Source organism: Rhinopithecus roxellana, chromosome 12 (genome assembly GCF_007565055.1).
Source record: "Rhinopithecus roxellana isolate Shanxi Qingling chromosome 12, ASM756505v1, whole genome shotgun sequence".
Lineage (NCBI taxonomy): Eukaryota > Metazoa > Chordata > Mammalia > Primates > Cercopithecidae > Rhinopithecus > Rhinopithecus roxellana.
Window position 1 is genome coordinate 51,992,686 of NC_044560.1, and position 11,748 is coordinate 52,004,433.

The window sequence follows — 11,748 nt, forward strand, 5'->3', positions numbered from 1 at the left end:
AGACTGCCATTCAAACCCTCTCCTTTGCACTTATTCAGCAGTGGCACTTAGGGTACAGTTGCTGACAAACATGAGAAGGATAAAATCAGCTGAGCTGCAGGAGCTCCTGAGAAATCTGGGCTTGGCTGATGCCATGGTGACATTGGTGGGCATCACAGCTCATCATGGGAGAGAACAGAGTTCAAGGGAAAATAGATCTCTAGCCTTTATTTCTTTTTCCTGAAATATATTCCCTGAATCTTTTTTTAAAAAACTGAGAACCAAAGGAATGCCCTGGTTACTCAGATCAGTTGAATGTGCCTGTTTGGCCACTGGGAATGTCAAATGCCAAGCATGTGATGTGATGTGGGATGTGTTAGAGAATCAGAGATGTTTTGGGTGCGTTGCAAGAGTGGAGGAGGCGGGAGTGTTGAAGGTTTTCACACACCTCTGTACCTTCTCACCCTGAGTTGGAAATATACACTCTGGGCATCCCACTCTCACATGCATTTTTTCTGGCAAAAGAAAACTGCAGATGGTTTCACATTATGTCAGAATAATTCTTCTCCACAAAGCCAGCTTACCAGGTAGCTGGAGTGGCAATTGATTTCAGGACAGCAGAGCCCAGTAGACAAGCAATTTCTAGATGCAATAGTTTCAGCCAAGGCTTAATTATGTAAACCAGTCTTCAAGACCAAGGCCTAAAACATAATTTCTATAGAAGCAGATAGGCAGGGAAGGAGACCACAGAGGAATCCATTCTTAATATTTAGTGGTAAACTTTACACATAGTTAGCTCTTTGTTCAAAGAAGACTTAAGAGGCAGCAATGAACATATAAAGATATTTTTGAACACAAAAGATTGAAATTATGTTCATGATACAGGAAATCATGCTGTCTAAAAAACCAGAAAAATAGAAGTAAATTTTAGAATACATTTTCTGTGATTATCATAAAATTCAAGGAAAAGAAGAATTTATGAAATAAAAGTTGAGGTGTTTAGACACTAATCAGGTGACAAAGCAAGTGACTGAATACAGGAAACCAAACATACAATAGCAGAATTAAAGCCCACACTGGAAGCTATAAAGGACAGAACTGACATTGCAGAAAATTGAGACAGTGATGTGGAAGGTGTTGTAAACATGTGCTTATAATGCAGAAGCAAGAGACAGGGAGATTAAAACAATGGCAGGAAAGAAATATGATGGACAGAGAGTACAGGAGTAGAAAGCTTAAAACACAGAGACTTCTTCCTAACAATGAGACAAGATTAAATGTGAAAACACATTAATCAAAAACATAAGAAGAGAATCTTCCCTGAGCTGATAATGCAGAATGAACAGCTCATTGAAAACTAAGCCAAAGTACTGAAAACAAAACAAAACTGAAACACATCCTGGTGAAAGTGTTTACTTTTAGGAACAAATATATCCTAAAGGAATAAAAGTCAAACTGGCCCTAGAATTCTTTGCAGTGTGAAATGCTTGAAGAAAATGGAGCAACAACTGTGGCGTCTTGAAGGAAAAACTTATGGCCTAGTGAAATAGTCGTTAGTGGGTGAAGAATTCCAAAGAGATTTTAGATAGTAAAAGAGTCACATAAAAGGTTGCTAGATTTCGCAAATGAAAACACAGAAAGTTCAGTTCAATTTGAATTTCAGATAAATAAGGAATAATTTTTTAGTGTAAGTATCTCCCAAATATCACATGGGGTATACTTAAACTAAAAATATATATATTTGTTTTTTAATCTCATATTAAAATATAACTGAATGTCCTGTCTTTAACTGGTAATCCTAGTCACAAAGTCTGTCATCCATGTACATTTCTATGCTAGTCAGGATAGTTAGGTTGTGGGCTGAGTCCTATGCTGGTGGAGAAGCCATTGTATGAATCACTGGCATCGCCCAGGGCAGAAGGGAAAAAATATGGTAATGAATGGTGCTCACACAGAGATCAGGATAGCCTAGGTCATGATGCAGAGAAACAATCTCCACATTTCAGTAGCTTGGTACCACAAAGCTTGTTTCTCAATCACATATGTCCAAAGTGTGTTGGCAAGGGGCATTTGCTCCATGTAGTTGCTCACAGATCCAGATGATGGGGGCTGCATCTTGCCATGTGCTCCCAAGATCACTATAGCAGTGATAATAAAAGAGTGGGACAAGTCGCTTCACTCTGTTTGGAAAGCCTCGACCTTGAAGTGACACTCTCTTCTCACCTGTCACTGGTTAAAACAAGTCACATTGCAAACCTGCCTTCAAAGAGAGCAAAAATGGCAGCCTTACCATGTGCCCAGAAAGAAAAGAAGCTAAAGTATTTAATAAACTGTAATAATGACCCTCATACCTTTCTCAAAGCAAATTATTCAAAGATTTTCTCAAAGCAAATTACTCTGGTCCAGAGAGTGCTTAAAATATAAATGTTGTGGCAGCATATGCCTGGAAAGACAATGTTGGATTTGGACCGACAAAGCTCACCTGCAAAAATAAATTCTGAATTTCAAAAAGGAAAATCCAGCAGGTGTGGTGGTTCACACCTGTAATCCCAGCACTGTGAGAGGCCAAGGAGGGTGGATGACATGAGGTCAGGAGTTCAAGATCAACCTGGCCAACATGGTGAAAACCATTTCTACTAAAAATAGAAAAATTAGCTGGGTTTGGTGGCAGGCGCATGTAATCCAGCTACTCGGGAGGCTGAGGCAGGAGAATCTCTTGAACCCGGGAGGTGGAGGTTGCAGTGAGCTGAGATGGTGCCATTGCACTCCAGCCTGGGTGACAGAGTAAGGCTCTGTCTCCAGAAAAAAAAAAAAAAAGGAAAAGAAGAAACAAAGAAAACCCTCGAATATAACTAAATGGCTGATAACACATCAAAAAAAATTTTACCACAACATGAGATCCTTAACATGTAAGGAAAGATAGTTTTGAAGAAAGAGACATCTCAAAGGAGATGAACACTTCTCAGTTGGTTTATAAAGATACAAAATGTTTAACCTCTGTAGTCATAAAAAATAAAAATTAAAGTAACTACAATATTATATTCTACCTATTAAATGGACAGTGATTAAAAGTCTACAATACTCACTGGCATTGACTGTGATGAGATGGATATTTCTGTCAAATAGGATGGGAATATAATTTCATACAATTCTTTAGGAACAGAATTTAAGCGGATATATCCAATACATTAAAAATGCTTATAGCTTTTCATCCAACAACCCCCAATGCAAAAGTGTACTAACGAAATAATTTGACAAGTTGGTAAAGATGCATGTGTAAAGGCATGTCTTAGTTTGTTATTTGAAGTAGCAAAATGGAAAAGAAAGAAAGGAAACTCTCGAGTCCTAAAGGCTCAAGAACAGATGAAGAGTTGAATACATTGTGGCTCACCCATATAGAAGGATACTCTGAAGCTGTGAGACGCCATTTTGTCAAAGACGATGGAATCGTGTGGGAAAATGCTCATATTCTGATGATAAGTGAAGAAAGTGAGATATAAAATTGCCCTTTTGCCACCAATTTGGTGTAAATAGTTACCTGTTCATCCTTTGGATAGGTCCATCTACCTCCCCAAAAATACACACTGAAAGGAACAGACCACAGTGTTAACAGGTCACATCCTTTTTCCACTACTCACTAGCTTTGTGACTTTTGTGAATCTACTTAATGTCTCTGTGCCTCAGCTTTTTCACCTGTACAAGAAGGAAACAAAAGACTAATGACCTCATAAGATTGTTGTAAAGATTAAGTTAGATAATGTATGTGAAGTATTTAATTCAGCACCTAATAAATGCTAGCTATGGTAATAATTATTTGTTATTGCTAAGAACACCAAGGTTTAGTATAGAAACTTGTGTAGAGTTTAGTCGGTGCTCACCAGTTCTTTGCAGCAATATGATAAAAGAAATTTTTCACAAGGGCAGGTGTGTTAAGGATTCAATGGTCAATGTGAGTGGTTAGAATTGTGTATTTGGGGGAAGAGGTGGGAAAGAAAGAGAAAGAGAAAAGGAGGACAAAAGGTAAGGAGGGAGGAGCAAAAGGAGAGAAGAAAAAAAGACAGGAAAAAATGAGGAGCAAATCAAAGAACAGATGAATGTGCTATATTAAGTTTAAAAAGGAAATTTGGAGTCTTGAGGAGTTGCTGTTAAACTGCAAGTCAAATCATAGCTTGCAAAATTTGGAGAAGCCTAGGAGGGAGATTGTAAATGGGAATAATCAAGCCATTTTTATCAATAATCACAGTGAAGTAGGAGGAAAAACACAGGTTTGGGAACCGAATTCTGGTAATACCATATTGTGAACTGATCAAATTACTTAGCCTCACCTGAAAATGGGGCTGATAATTGCTAGTTTGTGAGGACGAAGTAGGATCGTATTTGTAGACCTCCACACAGCTCCCAGGACACAGTACATATGGAAGATTCATTCCAGTTTGGCCTCTGATTTCCTCTGTCTCCTGCAGCAAATCTCAGTGCTGGTAGGAAAATGCCTTTGTGGTTAATGGCAGTCTTTTAAGGTGCTTCGGGAGCAAAATCAGATTATTGGAGGAGCTCTTCACTGGTGTAAAGCAAGCTCCCCTCTTTTGTCTCCAAACTCCCACCCCCACCCCTTGTGTGGCCAGCAGGTTGGATGGTTCTGCAAACAGCCCCTGGATCAATTCATTGACCACAAAATGGTGAGACAATGGGACCACCAAGGGGCCTTGCTTTGCCCACTGGAGCGAAGGTCAGCGTCAGATGCATTAAGAAATGGAAGCAATTTTCTTCCCAAGGGAGGCTTCTATTAGTCATGATTGCCTGCATTTAGACAGACCCTAAACTCTCCAGGGCAGGATTAGGGCAGAATCACAAGCAAAACCTGGAGAGGAACCTGGCCCTGGAGTTGCAACTTGAGTCAAGAGGAATAGAACATTTTAAACTATCTATTTGGACTGTCTGTGCCTCTGGTTTTTCTAACCCACAAACAATGCCACATCTATCTGTGACATCTCCCTCTCAAACACGGCCATGCCCACCGAGTGAACAGCATCTGCTGATTCTTCCTCTATGCTTCTGACAGCCAAATCCTCTCATCCATACCTCCTGCCATCACCTTAATGAGGCCTTCCATCCGCCTACATCCATCCAGCCACTATATTCACTTAGCTGGGGGCTGGACTCTCGAAACACAGAGCTGAGACGTTGCCCTGATCTCCAGGAGCTTACAATCTAATCAGAAAAGAAAAAAAAAAAAAAAAAAAAAGGAACTCTGCACATAAAAAAAAAAAAAAAAAAAACAGTATTGACTATAAAGGAGCAGTAAAAAACCTGGGATTTGTTTCAGATGAGTAGTGCAGACAGTACCTTTAGTGATTAATGGAGGGAAGGTGTCCTGTGAGCTTTGGAGCTCTGGAAGGTTCCTGATGGTGACTCTTACGGGATGGGCATGATTTTGTTAGGTTTGGAGGGCATAGTGATGTTGGGACAGTACTCCTATAATCCTTCCAAAGAGCTGCTGGAAAATCACCTTCTCTGCCCCACCAAAGATAGATGAACCATCCACTCCTTTCTGCTCTCACCTGCTTCTTTCTGCAAGTTTCTGCTCTTGCCTGTAACCACCATGTGGTAACCATCTGTTGGTATGTTTGTCTCTGTCTCTCTCGATTCTGAGTTCCTTGACAGCAGGGATTTTATCTTAGCCTTTTTTTTTTTTTTTTTTTTTTTTTTTTTTTTTTTTTTTGCTTAATGCCTAGCACTTGGTAAGCATTCTCAGTGTTTGTTGACCTGAACTTGAGTAAGCTAATTTGTGTATATCGGGTAAGGGGAAGCAGAGAGAAGATGGGGGATCTATCTAGTTTCATAGGAACCCACATGTGGTCTCTGTGCACTGATCCCGGTCCATTCCTTTGTAGTTTTGCTTTACACTTCTACTTGATAAATGTTTTTCTCTTTAAATAAGTGCCCTTTTCTCTTTCCAGGTGGAGCCTTTGTACGAACTAGTGACAGCCACAGATTTTGCCTATTCGAGCACAGTGAAGCAGAACATGAAGCAGGCGCTGGAGGAGTTCCAGAAGGAAGTTAGTTCCTGCCACTGTGCTCCCTGTCAAGGGAATGGAGTCCCTGTCCTGAAAGGTACCACTTTCAGGCAGCCAGTGTCCCTGGTAGAAACCATAATCTGAAGCAGACTAGGGGCCAGCCATTTGCCTGCTTCTATTTACCAAGAAGTCAGAATTTAGTCCACCGGGAGAAACTACTCTGGCTGTCAGTATACCTGGGTTCTAGCCCCATGGGTTACTGTGGGTGACAGCATCATTAAGCTGAATTCAGGAGCAGGCTGAGACCCTGTGGTCCACAGCAAGGAGTGGGAATAGACTCAGAGTATCTCTACCCAGAAGATGGCCTGGGCTGAGTAGGAGAAGCCCTTTGTGCATGTCCTGACTAATATGTAATAAGATTTGTGGGTAGCAGCAAGGATGGGCCACTAGAACTTGATTGTTAAACTCAAGAGACATGCCTGGTGTCACTGCAGTGGGCAGAGCAGACTGGGAGGGGTGAAAGCCTGGGATCTTATGCTCCTGTTGTGATCGGTTAACAAGACTGTAAAAAAGAGGCCAGCCCAGCACACAAAACAGGGCATCAGGAGCGACTGGTTACAGCAAGTCCCAGCCCAGGAACCAGCTGGAGTCAAGGCAGAGCCCATGTGAATGAAGTTAGCTCAATGGAAGGGACAAAGAAGAAGGCATATTCTCAGGCAGAAAGAGTCCAGTTGCCAGACTGGGATTAAGGAATATGTCTCTAGCTCTTTGGACAGGATGGACATGAGCAGAGAAGACATAAGTGAGAGCATACGGCCTAAAAGTTCTGCTATCAGCACAAGGACCCCTATGTGAGGGTTAGTTCTGCAGCAAGTAGAATCAGCTCATCAGCTCAAGATTTTAATCTAGGGTTGCTGAACTCTCCCTTGCCTTGTGTGAAATTTGGACCCAGAAACTTGGACCCACCTGAGGCTATAGGGTGAAGGTGAGGGAGAATATGGAGCCAGAGACTGGGGTGCTTGCAGGGCCTGACCTATGGTGGGCAATCCTGTAAAGAGATTTCTTTGATCTCTTTGATTCAGATGAGAAGTTCCTTGACAGATTGCAAATTCGCATAGGGAATTACTTCCAAGGAGTCAGAACTGGCCAAAAGTCAGATGAGACATCTAAGAGTAAGGAGTTCCCCATCCTTGAGGTATTCAAGCCTAGGCTAGGCAATTATTTGGGATGAAGTTGAACGTCAATGACAATTGGCCTCAGTGACTGCTAATGTAGCTTCCGACACTGAAAGCATTTAAGAATGGGTCAAATGTCAGCTAATGAGTAATTGTCCTCAACAACTTTATGTATTCCCAGGGATGGCAATAAACACCCCTTCATGGCAAAGGCCCTCAGGAAAGGAGTAGGTATTCCTGGCACTGAACCTGCCCTTAGCAAGCTATTTAACTAAATATGTGCTCTGTTTTAACCTGATGGAACTGCAGTGATGTGCAGGGCTGAGCTCCAGGAGTTCTTTGCTCCACCTGGCATGATTCACACTTTCTCTGCCTTGTCTTCTCAGGATCACGCTGTGACTGCATCTGTCCTGTTGGATCCCAAGGCCTAGCCTGTGAGATCTCCTATCGGAAGAGTAAGTTGATTGGAAAAGGAACTCTGGGGAGGTCCAGAGAATAATTCACCAGAACAAGAGCAAGGTGCGGGTGTGGAGTGTGGGGCTGGATACTAGGAAACCTGAGATCCATCCTGCTTAAACTCAGCTTGGGTTGAAACTCTATCTCCATCATTTAATAACTGATGCATTGATTGTTACTCATTTCATTATTTTTACAACACAGAGTGCTGCATGTTAGAGAAATATCAATGCGTGGCTTTTGTAAGCCATCTCTTTGGATCATTCTGGAATGCTTACCCTCTTTTTCTGCTTAGGATGCTCCTATTCAGCCCTCAAATTCCAGCATGGATGCCCCCTCCTCCATAGAAAATTCCTCTAATCCCCAAGGAATTAGCTAATTCCTCCTGCTGGCTCCCCCGGGACTTTGAACATGTATCTATTATAGCTCTTTGTGTATTGTACTTTGGGTTGATGTGTCTATCTAGCTCCCCTGCACCTGTGAGTAGGGACCATATCCCATTTACCTCTGTGTCTCAGTAGCCAGGCGCAGCTGCTGCTCAGTGATAATAGCTGAATTAACAAATGAAAGACTTGGCTATCATTAAGATCCCTTCCAGCTCTCAAATTCTTTGGCCAATTTAACACATAAGAGTTCTCAACCTTTCACTCCTCTCTCACTTTTATTCCTTTCTGTGACTTTTTGGTGATACTGTTCAATATGGAAATGGCACATGTAAAACAAACAACGAACATTTACTGGACACTTTACTATATACTAGACACCTTGCTGAGTGCTTGAACTCAGCTTGGGTTGAAATTCCATCTCCATCATTTAATAACTGACCTTGAGCAAGATGCTCGGCCTCTTTATGCCTCAGTTTCTATGCCTGTAAGATGAATATGATCATATTAACTACCTCATAGAGTTGTCTTGAGTTTGTAACGAGGCATATAAAGCATTTGGAATGATACCTTACACATTGTAAAAGCAAGATAACATTGGTTACTTTTTAAAGAGCACATTGTTACTTTGTATCTTATATATATTAAATTCTTTAATCCTCACAACAACCCCATGAAGTAGATATTATTGATATTCCCATTTTATGGATGAAGAAACTGAGGTTCAATGGGTCACTCACTAACATGCCCAATAGTCATGCAGTTAGGAAGTATAGAAACTGAGGTTCAGGTCCAGTGGGTCTGCCCCCACAGCCTTTGATCGTAACTACTGCCTGCACTCTTATGTTCCCAGTGAAACACTCAAGGTTGTCCACCTTCTCATCTTGCACTTCAACCATGCCCGTAACAGTCGTCTTCCCAGTGAGTCTGCAGTCACACAACCACAGGGTTCTTATTGGCTGGAGGAGCCCTTGGGAACCATGCACTCCAGCTCTCTTATTTTTCAAATGGAGAGGCCCAGAGTTATTTAAGTAATTTACCCAGAATTACACTGTGAGGCAGTGGCATAGCTGGACACACGATATATCATGATGGAAGTGATTGATGACTTGCCAATCTCACCAACAATCAAAAATCCTCAAGTGAAAGCAAAGTGTCAGGGTGTGGAAAGCACTGGTGTCTGTTGTCACCTCATCTACAACATCCATTGCTCACAGTAGATAACACAGCTCCATTATATAGGTTGAGAAGAAGGTAACTGTCCAGCATCCTATAGCTGGGATCTGTCTAAGCTGGAAACCATTCATTCATTTATTTATTCATCCATTCATCCATTCAACATATGCTTAGCAAGGGCCTCCTGTGTGCCAGTTTAGCTGCTGGGTGAGCAAATCAGATATAGCCCCTGTCACAATGGAGACTTTGCTTTGGAAAGGAAGGCCAATATCATTTGAATTGTCCCATAAAGTTCTTTAAAGTTTAAATTGTAACAACTGCTACAAAATGCTCAGAGAACTTAAACTATGGGAACTGATGGAAAGTTAGGAGTCACAGGGAACTGATAGGGAGTTGGGGAGTCAGATAAGGTTTTCCCAAGGAAATAACACTTTTACTAAGATCTGAGGGGTCAATTGGATTTACCAGGTGAGTAGAGGAGGGAAGAGTGTTCTGGGCAAGGGGGGAAAGCCTATCCAAAGGCCTTGTGGTAGGCAGGAGCATGACAAGTACAATGGCTAGGAAGATGGCCAGTCAACTGCAGCAGGAAGCTTAGAGATTCAGACTCCCAAAGCCTTTTGGCTTGCATACCTCACCCAACCCCAGTAAGGCACCAGAATATAAGAAGGGCTAATTGATGTTTGTTGACCTTCTTTCTTATAGATATCCCCATTGATGGGAAGTGGAATTGCTGGTCAAGTTGGTCTTCATGCTCTGGAGGACGTAAGACAAGACAAAGGCAGTGTAACAATCCACCTCCTCAAAATGGGGGCAGCCGCTGCTCAGGCCCTGCTTCAGAAACACTTGACTGCTCCTAGCAGATAATACAGCAGTGGGCTACATACAGTGAGAGCTCTGAGCCCTCAAATACTCAGGCCAGCTCACCCCTACACCAGTTTCCAGCTGGGGTTCATGCAAGGACAAAAGGCAGTGCCATGCAGGCTGTTTAAAACAGAGATATTAGCTTGTAAAATGCCAGTTGATTTAAATAAATACTGAGTTAAAGGCTTAAGCATCTTTGTAATCCTCACCTTACTCACTCTACAACTTTATTTCACTCATATTGACTACCAGCCAGGAATTGTGTTGGAAGTTGTTCACATTTCACTTCCACTTTCTAGTTGCGCCTGGCGTATAGTAGGTGGTTAATAATGAATAGATGAATGAATATTAATATGTACTTTCCTTGATGAGTACAAGGTCTTGTTCAATAATAATAGTAGTTCCTGTTTATTGGATGACTACTATATGTCAGCCATGTGTTCTGTATATTAATTCCTTCTATCCTCATGACAGTCTTATAAAGTAGATGCCAGAACAGCTGGGGGAACTGAGGCTTACAGCACTTAAGCAATTTGTCCATTGTTACACAGTTAGAAAGCGGCAGACCTGGGCTGCAAATTCAGGCTCTAGAATTTTAAATTCTTAACTATGATGCTCTCTTACCTGTCAGTAAATGAGTATCTGATTAACAAAGAGTTTTTCATGAAATAAAATGCAGCAGAAATTACTGTGTCTGTGTGTGTGTGTGTGTGTGTGTGTGTGTGTGTGTGATTGACAAATCTCCAGCCACTCCCTTCTGAGGAGAGAGGATCGTGGTCCCCCAGCTCACTTTGATGCTGCGTATAGGAAGGGTGTGATTATACATGCTGGAAGCAGGAGTTCTGGGGCAGAGTGGAATTGTTGTGCTTAATAAAGGAGTGGCAAGGTGGGTTCCCAGGGAAGATCCTGAGCTGGAGACAAGAGCCAGGGAAACTGATACCTGAAGGAGAGAAGGTTGAAAAAGGAGAGAAAGTTGAAAGAGAAGAGAAGATCATGGTGGCTGGAAGAGGAAACACGTGAAAGAGAATTTTAAGTTGATGGTTGTGGGGTAATGTGCAAAGTAAACTGTTCCCTACCTCCCCCATGAAACTGTCTGTACATTCTACTTTGCTCACTTATGCTCTTGTGCAAATACCATTTTGGGGGTAGGGCAGAAGGCTTGAAGAAGAGAATAAGAAGACAATTTTTCTCTGGGCTACCAGAAATAAAATTTTAATTTTCTAGATTGTCAAGTGAGCATTTAAGCTTTATTTCTCTCATTCATTCCATCATATTAAAACATCCTGTAAGATTTTCTTTGCTCTTGGGCCCCTCCTGTCTGATTTAAGTACTTCAGGTGAATTTGTTGAAATAAAGTTGGTAGAGTAAAAAGCAGTTGGTTAAAGGTGAATTGGTTCATCCTATTGATTCAACCCATTGATTTTCAGCCAAACCATTTGCTTGGAGTTTACCACTGGGTTTGATGCTGGGGCCTGAGACCTTAACATATGACACCAAGCTTTGGTTACTGGCACACAGCAATCTCACCCAACCAGCTGTCTGGAATTGAGTCCATAGAACAGCCATCAGAAGGAGCTTCTATTGTACTGCTAGGGGTTCTTCCAGCAAGTTGTGGTGATCCTGCCTGCCTTCCTGCATCCCCGTGGCCCCTGCAATTCAGCTGACGGGTCTGGGCCCTTGTTTGGTTTAATATTATTGCTTTGC

At 41.9% G+C, this 11,748-nt stretch overlaps 1 protein-coding gene across 1 annotated transcript in view; it reads left to right on the forward strand.

Annotated features, from left to right (window-relative positions):
- The window catches only part of C8B (complement C8 beta chain), a 42,833-nt gene extending 32,104 nt beyond the window's left edge, over nt 1–10,729 (forward strand). Inside the window, exons 10-12 of the mRNA XM_030913817.1 lie at nt 5,937–6,090; nt 7,555–7,623; nt 9,886–10,729. Of these exons, the coding sequence (XP_030769677.1) occupies nt 5,937–6,090; nt 7,555–7,623; nt 9,886–10,040 (378 nt within the window). The 3' untranslated portion in view covers nt 10,041–10,729. The remainder of the gene's footprint in view (nt 1–5,936; nt 6,091–7,554; nt 7,624–9,885) is intronic.
- The last annotated feature ends 1,019 nt before the right edge of the window (nt 10,730–11,748 follow it).